At 41.6% G+C, this 23,851-nt stretch overlaps 1 protein-coding gene across 5 annotated transcripts in view; it reads right to left on the reverse strand.

Moving 5' to 3' along the window:
- Positions 1–5,183: 5,183 nt before the first annotated feature.
- CLC-E (chloride channel E) overlaps positions 5,184–23,851 on the reverse strand; it is a 78,070-nt gene continuing 59,402 nt past the window's right edge. The window contains exons 5-10 of one of the 5 annotated variants that reach the window (XM_087697820.1): positions 23,608–23,806; positions 23,518–23,530; positions 23,201–23,432; positions 6,842–7,068; positions 6,324–6,637; positions 5,185–6,237 (exon numbers count right to left, since the gene is read on the reverse strand). In XM_087697820.1, coding sequence (XP_087553946.1) covers positions 6,574–6,637; positions 6,842–7,068; positions 23,201–23,432; positions 23,518–23,530; positions 23,608–23,806 — 735 coding nt within the window. In that variant the 3' untranslated portion in view covers positions 5,185–6,237; positions 6,324–6,573. Of the gene's footprint in view, positions 6,238–6,323; positions 6,638–6,841; positions 7,069–23,200; positions 23,807–23,851 lie in introns of those variants that run through there. The other 4 variants (XM_087697819.1, XM_087697818.1, XM_087697821.1 and 1 more) reach the window with 4 other exon arrangements.

Consider the following 23,851-nt stretch of genomic DNA (forward strand, 5'->3'; position numbering starts at 1 on the left):
TCTATCTCCATAGGCCGAATTTCTCTAGACTTCTTTCTGGGGAAGTGTTTCTCTGCTTCTAGAACTCCTCTCTTGCACCTCAATCAGCGACATTGGGCAGCTATAGCCTCAGCATTGCATGTTTTCAAAGTTGCTGCCATATCTATATCTATGGATAGTAGCACCTACCTTACTTGGAGGATCTGGATCTCCACATACAGGCTATATCTTCCCAATCTCTCTTCTAAAGAAACATCCCTCAACTCCTTGTGCTCTTTCCTAGTACATTAAAGTGTGACATTGTTACCCATGGAGCCTGGCATTACGAAAAATTAGTGTTGCTGCCCAGAATTGCACCGTTTTCAAATTGTACAAGAGATCCGTCTCCTACACAGCGTGATCTACTTTACAAGCATAGTGCAATCGAAGCTTACTATATGGGCCATCTCTCCATCAAATCTTTTGTCATTTGACTATGTGTACGTGTTGCTACAGACAAAAAACCAATCACGCTGAAAACCCTAATCATAGTCCACCATAGCCAAAAAATGACTAAGCTTCATTTCTTGCCTTATTTGCTTATCCTTGCTAGTTGGGAGACTCAAGGGACCCCTTGCAACTCTCATCTACTCAATGCCACTGATTAATCAACGAGGAGGACAAGCCCTTGAGGATTTTTTGAAGATTTGAAGGAATCAAGTCAACAACATCTAGCTCAACAAGGAGACTCAACATCAATAGTATCTCTTGATACTCTATCAGTGTCTCTTGGCACTTGTGTACTTAGCTCATTCATGAACAAGCCATTCACTGATTTTACCTCAGCCTATTCTCAGCACGTGTAATGATTTAAAGCACTATTGATCAAATCCATTTGTAAGTCTCAATTTCTGTATAAAAGGATAGACACTGCCCGAGTGTTCTCGTGGGAAGACCTCCTTCTAAGATGACTGAACTGGAGCAAATAGTAAAGTTTAATGGTGAAGGCTTTCACGCATGGAAAGAAAAAACCATGTATCATCTCATGAGAAAAGACCTCTGGATCTTTTTGAAGAAGATGATGCTAAAGATGCTAAAGAGGAAGATTCTACAAAAGACAAGCCTAACACAAAGGCATGGAAGAATATGAACAACAAAGCTCTAGGTATTATTTCTTGGGGTCTATCAGATGATGTACAACATCTCTGGCATCAGGGATGCAAAGAAGGCATGGGAAGAACTTGACAAAATCTTTGGTACAAAAGCAAAGAACTCAAAGGTAAAATTACTTATGTAGTTTTATAAGTTGGATGTAAAAGATAGTTCATTTATAATTGTACACATCAATAAGTTCAAGAGCCTTAAAACTCAGCTTACTAGTAACTCTTAAAAAGAACATTGATGAGGATGAGACAATAGCAGTGCTACTTGCTAGTATTAATCATGAACCGTATGAGAACCTTGTTTCAACACTAAGTAATGTTTCCAGTCTCTCACCTCAAAGACATTGAGTACTTACTGCTTAATGGAGAAAGTAAATTTAAAAGCAAAGATGTAAAAGAGACCAGCTCAAGGAAAAATCTCTTATATACCAAAGGAGCTACTGGACCCAAGGGAAGAGGTTGAGGATTCAACATTGACAATAAAAATCGAATGATATGTCATTATTGTGGTAAGACTGGCCATATTGGCAGTGAATGTTTCCACAAGAAAAGAGCACAACAGATGCAGAATGACCACCACCAAAACCAATTCATGAATGAAGAAGAATAAGAAGAAGATGCTTCTGCTACCATCAACTCTGACAGATTGATCTAAGGTACTTGTTCCCATTGTGGATTTTCTTTGTAAAAACCCTTGCCAATGATGTAAAGTCTCAAGCTTTAACTTGGCTAGGCTGCCTATGAGCTAGTCTCGCGGGCCGTGTTATCTGTGTGTGGGGGGAGGGGGGAGGGGGGGGGGGGGAGGGGGAAGCCAACAAGTGTAGGGACTCATCATTTGAGGGGGGATGTTGAGAAATAACAAGTGATGTACGCTCCAGGTGGAGATGTCTTAAATCCCATATGCACAGTGAGAAGAGTGGAGAAGTGAAAAGCTATAAAAGCATGTACTTGGTTCATCTTTCAATGCAATATATTATGATGCTTTGTACTTTCACTTAGTATCTTGTCTGTGTCAATTCATTACACAAGATTGTATTTATGATTCCAAGTTAATCTATCTTGAAACCTAATTCACTTGTGTAGCAGCCGGTCTCTCTTGGTCTATGACAACATGAACATAGCCTCATTTTCCAACCTCCATAGCTGCCATGCTCTAGATTTGTGATCTTCAACAATAACATAAAATCAAAGAATGTTCGTTTGAAAGACATACTTGGTGGAATTAGGGGAAAACTTGGCAATAGAGGTGGCTACAACCAATGAGAAGAGTGAAGATGAAGTCAAGGAAACAATGACCAATATATAAGAGCAAAAGGGAAAAAAAAGGAGAGAATAATATATGACAAACAATATTTTATCAATAGTTAATGAAGCTACATTGTTAAAGAAGATTGTATTCCATACATGCTTAGAAAGCCTCCTTGAGAGATGGCATGAAGAAACACGAGAAACTAGCTAATGAGGAGCACTAAAGATGTACAAAGACACACACGCCAAAGACTAAACTAAGGCCAATATTGGAAAAATGGCTTCAAATGAAATCATTATGCAAGGAAAGCATCAAGTAGCTTTGGCATTTGGAAGCACGGAAGATAACATCAAAGAATTAAAGCAATTAAAATGTTTCAAGGGAAATATGGATCATAGATGAATTTACACTAGCACAGCCAAGTGAATTTGCAAAGATGAGCATAAGTAGAAAGAAGGCAAGTGGATAGTTTATCAAGGTAGCAAAGTCATCATAGAGAAGTTAAGAAGACGTGAGCACTAAAATACTTTTGGATCGTGATGTATTTAGCAACTTTAATAGTTTTAGTAGTTGATTTTCTTTTTGTGGTGGTGGGTTTCTTTTAGTTCAATGGCACCCTTACACGGATTGTAACTAAAACCATATGTGTATCTCTTTGTTCTATTTGCCTTTGAGACATCTAAAAGGACATTAACACAACTTGCTTCTTCTCTTTTTTTTTCGTACTTACAAATTATATTATATCAAATGACTAAAAGAGTATAAAATTTGTGGCAAATAAGCATCAACAATTATTGTATATTAAGGAATTGAGTCCTTCATGGAAAGAAAATCAATGTGTTGAATAACATCGAGCTATCAAGATAGGAGACCTTTTATCCTAGCAAGATGTCTTTGAACAATGAAGTATACCAAAAAACAAAAGCATTCTGAGTGACCCAATTGTGCCAATAACCCCAAATTGGAGAAAAGAAAACAAAATCTTCATATGTGGTTGTGCTAGAGCGAGATATTTGGGCCTAACAAAGTACTAGTCAAAAGATCACAGTGATGTGCCAACCATAACCCTCCAAATACAAGAAAAAAAATTCAAATTTTCAATGCCAAAGCACATAAAAGAAATCAATGGTGAGAGAATTCCACAATAATGAGACTAAAAAAGTAATTGCCATTGGAGATCTGGCATCTAGAGAGGCTGAGACAAGGGGAAGCCCACCAACCATCACATACCAAAGAAATGCCCTAAATTTATACAAAGTCTTGTTCAACGAATCCTTCAAGACTATCATTTTCTATCAAACTTGGGATTTATGTGAGCCCCAAACAATGTTTACCTTACACTTGGTTAACTGAAGCCTTTTCAAGATCAAGCCGTTCTGCAAGATCCCAATCTTGCCATGGACAATTAAAATTAAGGGCGAGGAAAGGCTCCCTAGGCTACAATACCATTAAAAGTTGCTCCCACAAATCTTGATATCCTCGAGGGAACTAAAGAATTCTTACTTGTGCAAAAATACATAAACCCACTGTGACTCACCGAAGTGGTGTCAAGAATAGAAGATAAGCCTAGGCATGCCATACAATTAAATTTAGGAGTCCTCTTCTCTCCCATTGCACAAGAGTAGCTTTGACACAACCAACAAATTCATCTGAAAAGAATTAGTCACCGAGCAATCCTCTATAGGATGCCAGTACACCTTTTGAACAACCAACTTTCATGAGCATACCACAACTGAGTCACTTAAAAAGAGAAAGATGAGAAAGAAGCATCAACATTAAAAACATGCCACCAGGATCCTTGAATGCTCGTATTACCATGTACCACACCCTAGTCTTTTAGAAAAGAACAAGCAATAAAAACATAGGGGTGTAGTTCAATGCACAACATGAAAGAGAGATCGACGAAGGACAATTGTGTGAATTTCTCCATTCAAAATACCCCCGTCACCCATACCTTTATGGGTGTAAAGATGACTCCAAGAGATTCCAACATGCAAAGAGTCAATTTCCCCTAACATGAAACGAATATGTCTAGTAAGATCCTTCAAGATAGAGGCAATCCAAGGAAAAAGTGATAGAAGATAAGTAAGCATCGGTAGTAGGATGGACTATACCACTTTAAGGCGCACATGGAAAGGTTGGGCCTTTGGTTTCTAGTACATAAACTTGGCTTTAAATTTGTGGGAAATTCATTGTAGCAATTGCTTTGGTTGAATATCAATGTCCAAGGAGCATCCTAGATGCCTCGCAACATTGCCACGGGGAATTACCATACCTTGCCATTGTAAGGACTACAAATTTGATTGAATACAACTAATGATAGAGGATTTGGAAGCATTAATATAAAGACTTGAAGCATCTCCAAGAAGATCCCAAGCATCCAATGCCTTGTGGAGATTATCTTGTTTTGCTTTGAGAATCATGAAAGTATCATTTACTAATGATTTTGTTGGCCAAAAAGAAGAGAGATACCAGCCAGTTGTCCCATGTCTACCAAATGAGAACATTGAGAGGACCAAATGGGTTGCCGAGACAAAGAACAAGAAGCTCAAAGGGCAGCTTTGTCTAACTAAGCATGTAAGAGAATGGCTCGACAAACCCATCATTCAACATCACTCACGAAGAGGCATATGTACTAATTGTGTATATCAAATGAGACATGCGGGAACCAAATCCCATTATGTGCATATGTTCTACTAGAAAGGACCAATCCAAGCAATATAAAGCCTTTTCAAGATGCGAGTGAACCAACACAACTTCCTGCTTAGAGTGCTAAGCAGAATCAATACCCATCTGAATATTCAACACATTATGTAAGATATTCTTGCCATTAATAATCCATATTGATTAGGATGCACAATGCCAAGAAGATGCTTATGGAGACAATTAGCCATCACTTTCAAGAAGACCAAGATGGTCTAGAAAGTAACTTTTGTACATACGCACAATGGACTACGAATCCATAATCATGTAACTCTCTGCATATTGAAGTCTAACCATATTCTCTTAAGCAAGAGAGGCATGCAATCTTTTATAAGATTGACACAAAGCATCCGTCAAATTTTTGCATTTCTAAAGCAGGACCTTTGTGGATTGTGAAGATGCTGGGAATTAGGAAGTATTTGCATTTGGGTTGAATCTTGTCTTGTGGCAAGGTGGCTATACCTTGGATATTATGCTTAGGTTAAGTATAACCCAGGTGGTTAAAGCATACAGTTAGCATTTAGAGAAGACACCCACTGTCCCTTGCTAACAAAGCAATAAGCACTGGTGCAATTGAATACAGAGAAAATTTGAGCTCTCCCCGAATACCATATCCCGCAGTCCCAACATGCAGGCACACTATACATGTAACAAGTTTGATGCAAATTTGAAGGTCACTAACCAACTTTCCAGGAGCCAAAAAGAATTATGAGGGCAGACAAGCAGGAACCAACCAAGCCTCTCCCTGGAGAAAAGTAAGGTATAATCTCTCATGTTGGAAGGGCCACAAAGAGGGGGATGACATTGTCACCAATTTGTGCCTGTTCAGCAAAGATATCCTGTAGGCTTACCGATAAGCCTGTTCACCAAAGATCTCCATAGGACATTCAGAAGGTAGTAGCTCCATAGAACATCCAACACCATGTCGAACAGCACTAAACTTATCATCAGCTTTTTAAAGCATATCCGCCCAAGTCGGACCATCCTCCATTGGCTCTCTTTCTTTAAAAGAAAAACAGGGGCTGCACTTTCAGTCCAGTTTAGCTAGTTCGTGCTATGGCTCCTCAACCCTCCAAAAATGGCGTTAGCTTAGGCATCTTTAATGACAATCAATACAATACAGAGAACTGTGTTTCCCCTATGTATTTACCAGCAACAAGTGGCCTGCACAATCAACAGACTTATGAAAATAGCTGAAAGATCGATTGTACCTTAAGACAAAAGACCGCCAACTGAGGAAAAGGTCTTACCACAACTATTGACGCTGCTGGTACTAATGACCAAACTTGATTCAGCATTCCCTGCTTCATAGATCAACTTCTCCAGTCAATTCATCAGCAGACACAAATCTGACAATCTGCAGCATACCGACTGAGGAGAGAAGATCCCTCTCTTCAGCTCAGATTTCTAATGTAGTATGGCTTTTTACTTCAAATTGCCTGCATTGGCGGATCAGCTGGATTAACCAGTATTTTACTTCCTAGCCGATTCTCTGAATATTCAGCCTTGTGGTTTCTTGCCAGGTAGCATGTTTGTTCCTAACAATCTCTTTGTAGCCTCGGCCCTGAAACCACAAGAATGTATTTAATGAGGAGAACATCATTATTTGACGTCCACAGAAAATTAAATTCATTCTTCACCTTTTCCTTTTCATTCAAAAACGTCCAGTACCATACATCCACTCATATAAAATGTCCTATGAATAATCAAGAAGAACAGTTAAGTAAGACTTCACATTGCATTGGTTCAGATTAGGCAAGCACTTTACCTGCAAGTTAGTTGAATGCACTCTCTATCCAAAATTCCCAACACAAATTTTGTATTGTCTTTAATGTACAGCTCTCGTGAAATCACAGGAAGCTGTCTTAAACCTCTGCCAGCCATCAGTTTTTGGGCAGCCCTCAAATTCATGTCTGGAAATGCTGTGACAAGGGGGAAGCTGCTATTCTCAGTCGCCCAGGACTTGCAAATTGCAGAAATGCTTAAAGTTGCTGTCTGTCAAGATTTTCAAGAAGTAAAACCTAGCTCAGAAACTTGTTCATAAATTCCAGCCAGTATCATGCAGAAAGAACTCCCTTAATCATGATTGATTGTAAAATGCAGCAGACATTACTTTTTCTCAATATAACAGGTCTGATAGAGTTTAATGAAATGATCCATAAACATACGCAGTAACAAATCCAACAACAAAATGAGCTTTCCCTTTCAAAATTTGGACATCCCCCTGCATGTATTGGGTTCTTATTTGAGGATCATAACCTATTAAGGCAATGAGCAGGATGCTCTTAAGGTATAGAGAGGAGTCTAACAAAGAACATCATCCAATGGTAAGCAATGCCTTAAGTAGGTGAATCTCCAAAGCACCTCAAGGTTCCAGATCCCTAAGAGATGACTCAAATACAACTGGCTGAGCAGTGAGGTTGCAGAATTTAGCCGCTGGACAGCTTCTTGAAGAATTTTGTCATGAAGAACTAGCACAAAAAGGCTAGATCAGGCTCATCTAGTGAAGAATGAAGCTTGGACAGCCTCTGTTAGTGGGGACATTTGTGTCATGCACAATCATCTCTTGCCTATGAGCCTCAGTTTGAGTTAGATAAAGACATTAGAAGCATTGACATTTGTTAGGTTAGGATTCACAACACACGCTGTTAGATATGCTCAATGCCCCACCCTCATAAGGTGCCACCAATGATCCATGGTGCTCAAAGTTGTAAGGCCCCCATTATGACGAGAAGCCAAATGTGAGCCCGGACATTGGTTGAGTCCTGACATATATATCAGATGAGGTCTATGTGACTGGATGGTAAAAAGGTGACCATTGTGGGTCTAATCTTTGGGTTGGACTGAGTAGTTAAGCTGGTAGCAACTCGAGGCACATTGCATCGAGTTGCGGGGTAAGGGAGTTAAAAGGGGTCCCTATTTTGGAATCTAAGGGCTGCCGAAGCGGCCCTTGGCTAGGGGGTCCTAGGGGGGCTAGCGGCCCCCTAGCGGGGGTCCGGGGGCAGCGCCCCCGGCCTGACGGTAAAGGGAATATTCCCTAGCCGACTAGTGGAGGCTCATATGGTAGGTCGGTCATGCCGACCTAACTGCCTTCACAGGCTATAAAAGCTAAACCCCTTCACAGTCATCGATCATCTATCTTTCACCCAGTCAGAGTTGTTCTAGCTAGCCTTAAGCTCTTCACCTACCTTCTGTCTAGATCGCCATCTAAGCTTCACTGTGGAAGCGCACGGGTGGATAGAGCCATCTCTGTATCAATTATTTGGAGCTAAAGAAATTTTCTAATTCTCCTCTTATATGTTGTATACTCTCTATCTCTATCTCTTTCTCAGATTCTGTTCGTTGCGCCATGTAATTTTTACATGGTATCAGAGCAAGAGGCAAAGAAGATCATCGCGAGCCGTGTCCATTGCTTCCTTGAAGCATGACGTTTCACCACAATCTATCAACATGACATAATTAGCAGCATAATTCGCACCAAGAACAAACCTTTCTTCCTATTTGGTATTTCTCGTTGACCTATGGACCTAGTGATTAGTGTTTGCTAGCTATTCAGCCTGCAAATCTGCAATAATAGCTTGTTGTTCAAAAGGTTCAGTATGTTATCATGCCTATTCCATATATTCTCACGGCACATTTTCTTGCTGAAACTATGGTATACTATGGGAAACTTCTTGCTGATCAATTTCAACATCATTCTCTACATTTATAGGGTCATTTACATGAGGTATTTGTTGTTGTACAGTAGGCACTCTTTGCTGTCCTAAAGGTATTGCTTCTCGGAACATAACTCTTCTCACTTCCTCTGTCTTTCAAGGCTATTTATGCATGTAATCTTTCCAGAAGATTACATCATTGCTGCATATAATCTTCCTTTTTCACGGATCCCATAACTTATACCCCATTTCTCCCTCGTCACCATATCTCCTAGGAAAATGCATTTATAGGACTTTGGCTCCAATTTACTAAGTTGTTCTTTGCATATGCGCACAAATGCCTCGCAACCAAACACTCTCAAGTGTGTATACAAATGTGGCTTGCCCAACCACACTTCTTGAGGGACTCTTCCTCCCAAAGACCTGTTTGGTGACCGTTGATCAAGTATACAGCTGTCATAACCTCTTCCCAAAATCCATGATGTAACGCAGCATGAGACAGCATGGTACAAAATTTATCTTGAATAGTCCTATTCATACAGCGACACATTTTTGGGGCAGATTATAAGGAGCAATGAGCTCCTTTTTATCCCTTTGCTGTCATAAAAGGCCTAAAAGGCTAGACTAGCTGCCCTTGCCCTTTTGTCTTGCCATAAAAGCTTGTTCAGAGGCTACAATATCCACCCCACTATCCTTTCTTGTTTGCTCTTCTTCTAGGAGCAAACTAACCAACTGGAGAAAGGTAAGTGGCTATAGAGAAATTCTCATGGTGAGATTCAAGGCCGTGTGAAAGGCCAAATAAGAGGGTAGCGAGGAATTCAAGTAGTAGAGATCATCTATGCATCAAAATAATACTCATCTACATTCATTATGTTAGGAATAAAGACCCTCATGCCTTTTAATGTGCTTGGGTGTGAACACACCCTTAGCACTTGTACTTATACATATATATCTATCTAAAAATCTAAAGAGGTATGCTCGTCATTGTACCCACAAATTGTGCACTCTCTCTACTCTGCTCTCTCTCACCTGCACATTCCCTGATTGATCGGCTTTCACCTGCACGTTCCCTGATCGATGGACTTTCAGTTTTCGTGTCTCTGCTGTCCCTTTTGCAGTGCCGATAGCATAGGCCATTTCCCTTCGACGGCACGGCTGTGCTGCGCGCCATGAGCCTCTACGGCTTGGGCAGAAATCAGTGAACATTCCGTCCCAAGAAAAGTACTCCATCAGGTAGCAAGGGTGATATGCGTACAGTGTCTCAATATTATCTTTTTTTGCACTTGAAGCGCAATCAACATTAGCACATCCAAGAAAGATCGCAAACTACGGAACGCATGGCCCAGGCTGTATTGTGTTTGTGATGCCAATCCCCTGCTTCAAAATGTTCTTTCAAATACCAGAATTGTTCCAGCACCTGCGACTCTCTCTTCTGCTCTAACCATAGAGGGAAGTACCTATGTCTGTAAAGCCTGCCAAAAACGCGATTGTGCGAGATCTCTGCTAGTTTTAGGCTTGAATCATTGCAGAAACAGAAGCTGAGAACCAGGAAACATGACTACAATTGGAGATACTAATGAGTGCCTTTCTCAAACTGGACAATTTGTCACACGCAGCAAAGCCAACTCAACAACTACACGTTCACCTCCCTCTACTGGCATGTTGGAACAGCCATGCGTTGGAAAAATCTCACAAGATGGGATATGGAATTTTTTGGTGACACTTTAAGTATCACTCAATGCACAGAATCAAGAAATCACACGCTTGGCTATGGAGTATCAAGCGTTGAAAAGCAAGAATACACAGTTGAAACAGATTGTGGAGGAACATGCCAAGAGAATCACAGACTTGGAAACAAGTATGGCGACACGCACATGCATGGAAACACCAAAAACATGGGCCGGAGTAGTAGCACATACTCCCCCAAATGGAGACATGCCTGTACTTTATGCAAAGGGCGGTGATGCAGGGGTAGATGGTGTGGATGTACGTGAACGTAAAGAAAAAGAAAAGCGGGCCCAAACTTGGTTATTTGGGGATTGCCCGAAGCAGATGATGAGACTGCACTGTCTCTTACTACAGAAGTCACGGAGTTTTTTGGTAAGCATTTTGCCATGGCAGATGTACCTGTCTTTGGTGCTCAAAGTATGGGCAAGAAGAAAGACGATGGGAAGGCAAGAGCCATTGTATGCACTCTACTGGATGCATGTAAGAGAACTATAGTTTTAGATAGTAGTTGAGTATACCTCAAGGGAACAGATTTTTATGTAAATGAGGATCACACCCCCATGTAACAGGAGGAACGTTGAAAGCAATATAATAAGGGAAAGAAATCTAGTGATAACACTTCAAAGGACGCATAGAGATGCACGACCCATGGGAACTGGGCGCTTGTGAAGGTGTTGTTTTGGAATTGCAAAGGGTTTCCACGGCATAAAGGTGAAAGCATTAATGCTATGGTTGGTGATGCTGACATTGTGTTTCTTACCGAGACATGGGAGCGGGAGACGTGTAGAATTTCGCATATCCTAGGGTACATAATTCATAGCGCATATCAGCCACATGTAGGAAAAAGAGGGTAAGGAGGAGTTGCATCCATATACAAATGTCACTTGGAAGGAATGATTGATGTATGTAAAGTAGACCAACATAAGCGGTACATATGGATTATGCTCAAGCACACTACACCAATGTACATTGCAGGATGTTACATCCCATATAAGAGCATGACATGAAGTGGATTCGCAAGAACCTTTTGAAGATTTGAGTATGGATGCATGCACATATATGCAACAAGGACATGTGATGGTCTTAGGTGACTTAAATGCGCATATTGGACGTATGCAATTTCACCCCATAGCACGTGATGAGCTAGACAAGGAAGAGGTAGATGTAGATGCATGTTGGTGTAGACAGTCTAAGGATACAGACATTAACGATCATGGACGCGCTTTGATGGATATGGTTAATGGTTTGCACATGCCGATATTGAATAGTATGAATTGTTTCCCCGATACTGAAGGATACACGTGCTACTCAACTAGTGGAGGTTCCAGTGTAGTAGACTATGCAATGGTACACATGAATGATTTATGCATGATCAGAGAGTTCTGGTTAGGTGAAAAACATCCACAATTGGATCATATAGCTTTGGGCTTGACACTTGATATTTGCCACCATGTAGAACATGTAGGGGACACAGTAGGTACTGGTGCATTCCGTATTGATGTAGACAAGAAACAAGCATATACTGGTCATGTGGATAGTCTTATGAGCAATGTTACTAAAAGCACATAGGCTTATCTGAGAGATGAAATGTTAAATACGGCTATAGAGGTTTTTGGAAAACCAAAGAGCAGTCACAAAAATGTCAAAGGATTGCCATGCAAGAAATGGTTTGATAATGAATGTAAGACTGCACATAGAAAGCTCAAATCCCTCCCTAAGGGACAAAAACGAAGTGAGGCGGAAAAACGATATAATGCTCTCATGCGTAAAAAGCGACGACAATATGTAGTGGCCAAGGAAAGTGAAGATGCTAGGGAGTTTGAGAAATGTCCAAGGCAAGCATGGAGAAAATTGCAAACCAAACGGTCAAAGGTTATGGGGGATTTTACAAATGTTAACATGCTATCGTATGTTACAGAACTTTACATGCATAAAGGGGTGCAACCCATCAAATGTGATGTACATACACAGCCATTTAGTGCTTTGTTCACTTTAGAAACATTGGAGGTAGCCCTCAACAAGATGGCTAATGGAAAAGCATGTGATACTTTGCAGTTGAATGCGGAGATGTTGAAATGGACAATAAAGGAGACGAGACTGTTTGTGTTGCATATGATACATCATGCTTTTGCATATGGTTTTCCCCAAGAATGGCAGGAGAATTGGATACAACCGTTGTATAAGGGAGGAGATCGCAATTGACTCACAAACTACCGCACGATTATGGTCAGTTCAGCCATGGCAAAGCTATTTAGCACTATCCTGGAAATGCAATTGAGTAAATGGGCAGAAAGTAATAACAAACAAGCTTATGGACAAGCATGTTTTCACCCTAGTCATAACACCATAGACCATTTGGTTACTTTACGTGTGCTTACGGATGAGAATCAGCTTGAGGGAGCAACCTTGTATTGCTCTTGTGTGGATTTTAAGAAGGCTTTTGACACCGTACCAAGGGTTGGGTTATGGCAACGAATGCAAGAATTAAGGGTCCCAAGTGATCTATGCATGGGAATTTACAAGATATATCAACGAGTGGTGTGCCGCCTCAGAGGTCGCAGCGGGTTGTCACAAGTATTTGAGAGTAATATGGGAGTCAAACAAGGTTGCCCAATCTCCCCTACGTTATTTGGTTTATGCATTGATAAGCTAGAGGAAATACTTCTCACGGCTATGAATGAAGAGGAAGCCAAAAGCCCGCATATTGGTATGTTTGTCATCTTGCTTCTGCTTTATGCAGATGATGTGGTCTTCTTTACATATACTGGGAACGTATGCAGCAGTTCATGGGGATTCTTGAACGGTTCTGTCAAGATAGTGGTTTGATGATGAATGTATCAAAAACAAAGCTAATGGCTATGCGCACCAAGCAATCAAAGACCCCACCAAAAGTACATTATGCGGGACAATCTATAGAGGTAGTATCTACTTTCAAATACTTGGGGATTGAGATACCTGCAGACCACACATGGCATACATGTGTGGAGCGGCGGTTAGCGGCAAGAAAAAGTAAATATTATCACTTTGAAAACGACTGCAGCCGTACAAATACTAAATGCTGGAAAATAAGCTGTATGATTTTTGATGCATATGTTCTACAGACGGTATTATATGGAGTGGAAGTGTGGGGGGGAGCATCTCCTTATCTGCATGGAACGGCATTGAGAAGCTGCAAAAAGCTTTTATTCGTATACATTTGGGCATCAAAAGCACCACACCATATGTACTTATGCTTTTGGAAACTAGCCATCGGCCAATTGAAGTATATGCTATGATCCGAGTACTGAGATATGCCACCCGAGTACATCAAATGGATGACAGTAGGCTCCCCAAACAGGCATAGGATGCTAGCACACGCCTACAGAAAACGTGGAAAAGTAAAGTGCTTTCAACAGGATGGGTGTTGGATATGTGAAAATGGTTTAAAGGGTGGGGAGTGGATAGATATCTAGATATGGCATCCGAAGATATATACATGGACATATTTCAATCAAACCTCTTACGAGCATATCAAGCAAAACATCAAAGCAAGGGAGCAAATGGCAAACTTGCTTATTACAGTATGCATATCTATCCTTCATGTTGGGAATCCTATATGCAAGCAAAGGCACACACGCAACCATACATAGCCAACCCGCTCTCAGTGGTATTTAGACGGAGTATTGCACAACTTCGAACTCGATCACACACTTTATTGATCGAGACAGGTGCATGGAGTGGATAGGCAAGAGAGATGAGGTTATGCAAGCTGTGTGGACTACAAACTGTAGAATCAGAGAAGCACATGATTATAAAATGCCCAACATATACACACATACGGGCTGACTTTGATATCCCTTTACAAGGGCCACTTCACCAATTTTTGACTACTCCTATATTGAAGTTAGGGGCTCTCATCACCCGCATGTTACGCTTTCGGGAGAACCACGCTCCACAGATTGTTCTTTTACCGTAGCTACCTTTCCTACCATGGGGAAGGAGAATCATCGTATATCTGGAAAGGTCCCATGGGTCATAATTGGCCTTCCGTGGACCATAATAAACTACTCTACTCTACTTTACTATCACTCTCTCTGTCTCTCTGTGCGTAACGAACACCGACTATCTCGATCTTCGTATCTCCCAGTCACTACAAACTGGTATCAAAGCGGGCAAGAGACAGCTCAGGTGTTGCAGGAGTCCCAGGTGGACTCGACGAGCAGCAATCGACAATCAACAGGCGAGTAGGAGTTGTCATAGGCAAGCAGGTCGTGAGGTCGTTTTCTGACCTAGCAAGCAGGTGGGAGGCAGTCGGTTGCAACAGCTGACGAATGATGGGCGACCAATGGACGGGACGATTACAGCGCTAACGACAAACGTGGCACAGGCAGCAACAGGCGCGACGGACCAGCTGACGAGACGGTGGGCGCTGACGAACGACCAAGCGGTGACCACAAAATGTCCACACACGACGGGATAGCAAGTGACCAAGCAGCGACATGCACAGCGGGTCAACGGACCCGTCGTTTAACTTTTTTTTTCTCTTCAAAATCCTTTTTTTTAAATTCCCCTACTGAGGATTCACGCGTGGAAGCACACCTTCAAATTTTCATGCAATCTAAGCCCAAAAATTTGGGGCTTCTCCAGACTGAGTGCTGTTCATGCAAAATTGAGGCCTCCGTGTCAAAAATCGCAGACATTGTGTGCATTTCAATTGGGGATTTCGCCAAAATTATTGAAATTTTGCTCATCTGAGTGAAATTTCTCAACATTGGACCCATAAAATTTGGGGCTTTTACTATATTGGTGAAATTTTGTTCAACTGAGTCAGATTGGCTGACGTTGATGCACATTTGGACCCGAGAAATTTGGGGGTTTTGCTGAAATTGCTCTATTTTGGATAAATTGGCCTATTTTATGTATGTCAAAGACAGTTCAGATATATGGTTAATGCTTTCAGCACAAAATTTTGGGGCTTTTGACCATGCGTGTCAAATTTTATGCCCGTGGGTACATGTACAACAGATATTGCAGCTAAAATTTGGGATTTCTCATGTAATGTGATGTATATGCCCTTGGAACAGCTGTAATCAGTTGTGGAATGCTGTAGCACATGGTTTGGTGCTTCTGAAAATTTAATTACAGATCTGAAATCTCTGCTTCTACGTGGTCATTTATTGCTGGTTGGTACTTTTTATACCTTGGTCATCTGTGTGACAGTTTAGGCCTGCATTTGCTGATTTTTTTGTCACATCTGGGCTGAAAATCATGGTTGGCAGCAGTGACAGCAGTAATCTCATGCACATAAAGAAGCTTGAAGGAGCACATAACTTTGAAGTTTGGCAAAAACTGTGCTACAATATCCTGTTGCAAAAGAAGCAGGCAAAGCCAATTAAAACCAAAGGGGCAAAGCCCGCAGACATGGAACAAGAAGATTGGGATGAGTTAAATGAGCTTGCACGCTCAACCATTGAGCTATCGATTTTTTATCCCTTGTTGTTTAACCTTGAAGGTTTGGATTCTCCATATGCTATATGAACTCGATTGAAAGAACTGTATGCACAGAAGAGTGCTCCAAGCAAAGTGTATTGGCTGAAAAAGCTTATGGATTTGCGTATGAAAGAGGGTACAGCAATGTCTACTCACTTGAGTGAGTTTAACTCTATTTTCAGCCAGTTGGTTACCATGAAGTTCTTGATTGATGAAGAATTTAAGCTACGTTCTTGCTTTGCACTCTTCCAGAGAGTTGAGATACATTCAGGATTGCTATGAGCGATTCCAATCCGATTCTTTTGTATGCTGATGTAGAGAGTGCTCTACTCATGGAAGAAATGGATCGGCAAAACAATGCATCCAGTAAGTCCTCTAGTGCTTTTCATACTAGGGGCAGATCACAGCAAAAAGGCAAATCTGATAGCAAGGGATGCTATAAATCATGTGGCAAAGATATTGAATGCCATCATTGTGGTAAGAAGGGTCACTTTAAATGTGATTGCTACAAATGGAAGAAAGAGAAAGGAAAGGGCAAGAAGACAGATGATAGCAAGGAAGAGAAGAAAGAGGGTCAACCCAAGAAGAGCAGTGTCAAAATTGAAGAGGTGAATGTAGTCACTCATGACAGTGATGACAGTGGGAATGACATACTTTTGGTCTCTCATGACAGTGATGACAATGGGAATGATATACTTTTGGTCTCTTCACACTTTGGTACACATACTTTACTTGCAAATACAGATGAGGACATGCATACCTGGATTCTCAATTCAGGTGCTTCCTTTCCTATCACCCCTCATCGAGAGTGGTTCTCTGCCTATACAGGGGGTCGACATGGTGTTATCCATCTTGGGGACAACTATGCATGTGACATTGCAGGTATTGGCAGTGTGCAGTTGCAGTTTCAGCATGGCTCTGTCTTCACACTTCAGCATGTACGGCATGTACCTCAACTCAAGAAGAGCTTGATTAGCACAAGGCAGCTAGATGATGATGGTTTTCATACCACCTTTGGTGATGAAAAATGGAAGATCTGTAAGAGATCTAGAGTGATTGCCAGAGGTTGTAAAAGTGATACTTTGTATCCTCTCCATGTATCTAGTATGAGTGATCATGTTGTTGCCGTGACCGAGCAGCCAAGTGTTTCTTTGTAGCATGGGTGGTTGGGACACATGAGTCAAACAAGAATGAAAGTGCTTTCTCATTTGGGTTACTTGCCTTGTCTTTGTTATGCTGATTTTGAGCATTGTGATCATTGTATTTATGGTAAACATACACAGACGTCTCACAAAAAGTCTCTTTCATTAAAATCTTCTCCTCTAGAGTTAATACATTCACGTGTATGTCAAATGCCAGGATTATCTTTAGGGGAAAATAAATATTTTGTCAAGATGCTACACGGAAAGTATGGGTTTATCCTATTCGTAGCAAGGATGAAGTGCTTGACAAGCTTAAAAAATTCTTGGCATTGGTTGAAAATCAAACTGATAAGACACTCAAGTGTCTTCACTCTGATAATGGATGGAAATATGTGTCCAAGGCCTTTCGGGCATTTTGTGACAGCAAAGGGATAAAGAAGGAGCTCACTGCCCCTCATAATCCATCCCAAAATGGAGTTGCAGAGCGTATGAATCGGACCATACAGGATAATGTCCATACGATACTGTCTCATGCTGCATTACCCCATGGTTTTTGGACAGAGGCTGTTATGACAGCCGTACACTTGATTAATCGGTCACCAAATAGGTCTTTGGGGGAGAGGGAAGTTTCCCAAGAAGTGTGGTCGGACAAGCCACCTTCATATGCTCACCTGAAAGTGTTTGGCTACGAGGCTTTTGTGCACATTCGTAAAGAAAAATGCAGCAAACTTGAGCCAAAGTCCTGTAAATGCATTTTCCTAGGATATGGTGACGAGGGTGAAATGGGGTATAGATTATGGGATCCCGAGAAAAGGAAAGTAGTACGCAGCAATGATGTTATCTTCCAGGAAGATCGCATGCACAAACAGCCCGAAAGAACAGAGGAAGTCCATAGGGTTGTATTCCGGGAAGAAATACCTTTTGGACAGCAAAATGTACCCGCTATACAGTAGCAAATACCTGCTGTAAATGAACTTGTAAATGCTGAAAATAATGCTCGAAATGATCAACCGGCTATTGCCCATGATAATGAGCCACTACATGTGCAGAAACAGCCAAGACAGCAAGCTGTTAATGTTGATTTGCAGGCTGAAATGCCAAGACAGCATGTTGAAAATGGAAATTTGCAGGAACAGCCAACAAACAATGATCATTGGGTTAGGAGATCATCTAGGGTTACTAGACAGCCTGATGGATTTGTTCCTGGTACAAACAATGTGGCTAATTATGTCATGTTGAAAGACTATGGTGAACCATCTTGCTTCAAGGAAGCAATGGACAGACAGGACAACAAGAAATTGTATAAAGCCATGTTGTCAGAAATGGAATCTCTTGAGAAAAATGGCACTTGGGACTTGGTGCAATTGCCTAAAGGGCAGAAAACCCTTTCATACAAATGGGTTTACAAAATGAAGGTTACTTCTGGTTCCTCACCAAAGTACCAAGCAAGATTGGTTGCAAAGGGATACAAACAGGAACATGGAATTGACTTTGATGAGATCTTCTCTCCTGTAGTCAAGATGACTACCTTGAGAACCATTTTAGGCTTGGTTGCAATTGAAGATATGGAGCTCATACAGATGGATGTAAAGACTACATTCTTACATGGTGATCTGCATGAAGACATATATATGCAGCAGCTTGAAAGGTTTGTGGAAAAAGGGAAAGAGAAGATGGTATGTAAACTCAAAAGGAGTTTATATGGGCTGAAACAAGCACCAAGAGAATGGTATCATAAGTTTGATACATTCATGCAGTCTCAAGGTTTCAATAGAAGTTAAGTGGATCACTGCTTGTACACTAAGAAAGCAGCAGATGGCAATCTGATTATCTTGGTTCTGTATGTTGATGATATGCTGATTCCTGGCAGGGATACTCATGCCTTGGACTCATTGAAGCAAAGTCTTCATGGCAGCTTTGACATGAAGGATCTTGGTGATGTAAATCACATTCTTGGCATGCGAATACTCAGAGATAGGTCAAAAGGATTGCTCTATCTATCTCAGCAGAATTCTATCTCCAAAGTTTTGCAACGTTTCAATATGGAGAAGGGGAAAACAATTGGGGTTCCATTGCCTCCATATATAAAACTCAGTGCAGAGGACAGCCCTACATCTAATGATGAGAAGGCTAAAATGGCCAAGATACCATATGCTTTAGCTATTGGCAATTTGATGTATGCTATGGTTGCTACACGTCCTGACATTGCCTTTGCAGTGAGAGTGGTTAGCACATACATGGCAAATCCTAGTAAAAAGCATTGGAAAGCAGTAAAATGTATTATGAGATACCTCAAAGGCAAAAAGGAGTTGTGCCTTTGCTTTGGAAAGCAAAAGGCATCTATCGTTGGCTTTACGGAAGCAGACTATGCTGGTCATGCCGATTGCAAAAAGTCCACTTCTGGGTATGTGTTTACTTTCACAGGAGGAGTGGTCTCTTGGATCTCTAGGCTACAAAAGTGTGCTGCATTGTCTACTACAGAGGCAGAGTATGTGGCTGCCACTGAGGTATGCAAGGAGGCTTTATGGCTTTCACGTCTAGTGGGAGAGCTTGGCATCGCAAAGTTACCTATTCTCTATTGTGATGGTCAAAGTACTATCATGTTAGCACGGAATCCTATCTTTCATCCAAAGACGAAGCACATATAGGTAAAGTATCACTTCATTAAAGATGTACTTGACAGCAAGAGCATTGAGCTTGTCAAAGTGCATACAGATGATAATCCTGCAGACCTTCTCACAAAGGGTCTTCCAACAGAGCGGTTTGCTCATTGCCAGTAGATGATGGGAGTTGGATAGATATATGGATTTTAGCTTTGTACATACCTAGACTTAGTTGATTCTTTTCTCCTCTTAAGGCACATTGCCTTTAGGTGGGAGATTGTTGGGAATAAAGGCCCTCGTGCCTTTTAATGTGCTCGGGTGTGAACACACTCTTAGCACTTGTACTTACACATATATATCTATCTAAAAACCTAAAGAGGTACACTCATCATTGTACCCACAAATCATGCATACTCTCTACTCTGCTCTCTCTCTCTCTCTGTCTCTACACACGTAACGAACACCGACTGTCTTGATCTTCATGCCTCCCAGTCACTACACATTAACTGCTCACATAAGTCCTAAATTTTATTAAGATGATCCTCCATGGCATGGCCTTCATACATCTTCACATTCTCAAGCTCCTTTTTCAAGAAAAAGATGCATGTCTCATCTTTTCTAGCAAACATTTGCTCAAGGGTAAGCGATGCTTCTCGTGAAGAAGCAGTAGACCATATACGCGGGATTATGGACCACTGAACTGCCAATGCAATCTGTGACAATGCTTGAGTATCCCGTGTGCCCCAAGCCTTTTGTGCAGTTGATGTTTGGGAAAGTGGTTGAGCTGGAGGACGTGGCCTTTAACCACGTCCTCCTTGGGGAAGTGTTGCAGGAGCCACAACTCCAGGACAGACTTCTTCACCACTAACATATTCCCAAATTTTTTTTGCAATCAGCGTATTTTTCATCATGAAGAACCAAAGAGAATAGTTATTACCGTCCAATCTATCCTCTTTGGATACATAGGTGAATACATCACTCTATCCTTAATTGGCTATGATAAATATCACTGTTTCAAAAAAACACAAGAGCAAGAACCAAAGCTGAAACAACCTGGAAATCTGAAAATTTCCAGAAATTACAGCATACACCAAGCTGTAATTTGCAAAATTGTGTCACACTTGATCACAACTATCGAATGTACACGCTGTCCATTGCACAAACAATGCTCAACAGCACAACAAATGCAAAAGCCCCCAAATTTTGCTGTCCAAAATGCACAATTTCAGTCTATTTCAGACTGAATCTGCGATACATGTGGCAATGTCTGCTAAACACCCACAAGCCCCAAATTTTCTGACATGCTTCCCAAGAAATTTCTGCAATGTGTGTGCCCGAAAGCATGTCCAAGAGCAAAGATGTACTCCTCAAGCAAAAGTTCCTTTCTGTGATTCAGATTTTTGAATTATAAAATAAATAAATGGCTCTTTTTTACCTCCAATGTTGGTGGCCTGGTGGGGCGGGAGGATGCTAACGTCCTGGAGGAGTGGGAGGATGCTAGTGGGCCTGGCAGACAGGGGTGGTGGCACTAACCAGGAGGCAAGCGGGCTTGCAGGAGCAGGCGGTGGTGCAGGAGCAGGAGGCAAGCAGCGCTGGGCACAGGAGTAGGTGGTGCTGCAAGAATAGGGGGTAGGCAGCACTGGGCGCAGGACAGGAGGCCACAGTAGCAGTGCTGGAAGTGCTGGCTAGTTGCTGGCAGCGCAGGCGCTGCTAGCCATTGCTGTAGGAGGTTGTTGCTCATGGTGCAGGCCGCTGAGCTAGAACCGGGGGCAATAGCACTGGCAGACCTGGAGAATCTGTAGGGTGGCAACTACAGTCAGGGCAGGAGCTACAATTGGACATGTGTGGAGCTGACAGGCTTGGGGCTGATAGAGCCTGAGCTCTGATACCAAATGTGTGATCATAGATGGAAACTCTCAGCTGAGAGTACACAGTAGACAGTAGAGAGAGTGAGAGTGAGAGTGAAGACACAGCACGACACTCAATACAATTCCCAAGTGCAAGTGAAAGTACAAAGTACAACCCTTAGACCTTAGGGTTGTTAAGGTGCATTCACGCCCGAAAGGTGTAAAGCATAGTAAGTGACCGAACTGTGTACCATAAACACGCAAAACAGAAAATAACGCAATTGGGGGAAAAAACCTCTCGTAAGGAGAGTAAAAAGTGCCCTAGTGGTCTACTGTGGATCATTGACACTCCTCTGTGAGCATAGGCGCTAGTCAATCCCAATGAACCTTCCTGGAGTAAAAAGTGCCCCAATAGCCTACTGCAGATCGTTGACACTCTTATGAGCATAGGTGTGAGTCAAACCCAACAAAGCTTTCCACAAAGTTTTGGGCTTACTCCCCTTTGTGGATTGATCTTGTCCACCAAGCTTGGCATTTCCATATACTTGAGTGTCAACTCTTATTCACTACATTACTCTAGGGGGGATTTGTTACCATATTTTGATAGTGATGTGTGAACACACTTAGAACCACCATGGTACTTTTTTCCCTCTTTAAGAGATATTTTTCCCCTCTCCTTGTATATATGCCTATTCACTTTAGGACATACGAAGTCTTGTAAAACCTCTCTATTGATAGCTCTCAACACACTTTGAGTTGTGCTCTCTCAAGCTTCTTCTCTAAGCTATGTATGTGCATTCTTGCAACCCTAAATCCAACGCACATATGGTCTCTCCTATCTCGAGGTTTGATATTCGATTGCCAAAGGCTTCATGCATCCAAAGTAAATTTGAACAATTCCCGTAGCCACATGTATTGGTGGTCTTCCACCTTTTGCGCTTTTGGGGTTATTGGCATGATTAGACTATCTACATTGCTTCCATTTTTAATTTCTATTCAGAAGTGCACAGCCTTAGTAGTTGTTTGAGATGTCTCCATCACTAGCAGTTGCACACCATCAAGAATGCAAGTCTTTTTACCAACAATGGTGTGGCTCCCTAGCATCTGCCATCTCTTCAATCACTCTATCTGATCTTTAGTAGTTGTGTTGCTTTTGTGAATTCTGTACTTTATAATTAATACAATTACCCCTTACTGGAAAAAAAAAAGAGAGGGGGACTCCATATATAGGCACATGGAACAAAGCCCTAACCCTAGAGCGAATGGCACTAGTCAAGTCCCCAAACACAAGACCCACTGGAGAAATAGTCCCCAAGCCCTCTACACACTTTGAGAGTTTGCACTTCCACACTCAGCATGAGCTACAGCCTTGATAAAAGAGCAAAGCTCAGGGTGGGCCACGTGCTGTGCACTCTAAATAGCTTAAGAAGTCCTTTTCTAGAAACAGGTGAGTGGCCCCCCCAGGCATCTCTCTATATTCTAACACTGATCTAACAGTGCAATAAAATGAACAAGCCAAAAATAATATAAATCCACCATCCAACCTGGCATCTAAATACAGTTGATTTATGTGTTTCTTGAAAACACCCGGTCAGAGTTCAGCAGTGTTTACCTAGTTGAAAGACAAGAGAATGCTGCAATAGCACTAAGGAAAAGAGAAGAGTAACAAAGAGAGAACAAACCTTCGATGTCACAGGTTGATTCAGAGTTTCAACACCTTCTTGTATGTCTGAGAATGTAACAATCCCCTCCAAGATGTTAACGTCCTTGACAAGCAAGACACACCACTCCTTTCTTGCAAGCATCAGGTCTAACACTTCATGCACTGTTGTGTGGAGCGCTACTCCAGTAAAGCAAGTTCTCATGGCAGTGGCCACTGTTATTTCAAACAACAACTTCTCCTCATCATAGTTTCTATTTACCACACAGAGAGAGTTGTCAAGCATACATACATCATCATCAGAGGAACTGATTCCAATAGGTGTAGATGAAGGCCTACATAAAGTTTCCGCCTGCAATAGATGAGGCTCACGAATAAACTCGCTTCTTGTTTGACTTTGTGTTTCAAATGAATCCAATGATGCTTCACCTTGAGCATATTCTGTGTCCGCTTGAACTTCTTCAATTTGCTGCTTCCGCCTTCCAGATGCTGATGCAACCCATGATGACAAGCCCACAGCTGCCATTAAAGGAATAATTATACGGTAATCACGGGTCAGCTCAAAGAGAAGTAAAACTGACGTTAATGGGACCTGGCAAACACCAGCAAGCATTGCAGCCATGCCAACCTACACAGTAACACATGTGTTACACTTGGCATTTGATCTGAGGGC

The sequence above is a fragment of the Lygodium microphyllum genome, chromosome 17, assembly GCF_053477565.2.
Source record: "Lygodium microphyllum isolate KBCC chromosome 17, Lygodium_microphyllum_v1.1.10, whole genome shotgun sequence".
NCBI classification, from domain to species: domain Eukaryota; kingdom Viridiplantae; phylum Streptophyta; class Polypodiopsida; order Schizaeales; family Lygodiaceae; genus Lygodium; species Lygodium microphyllum.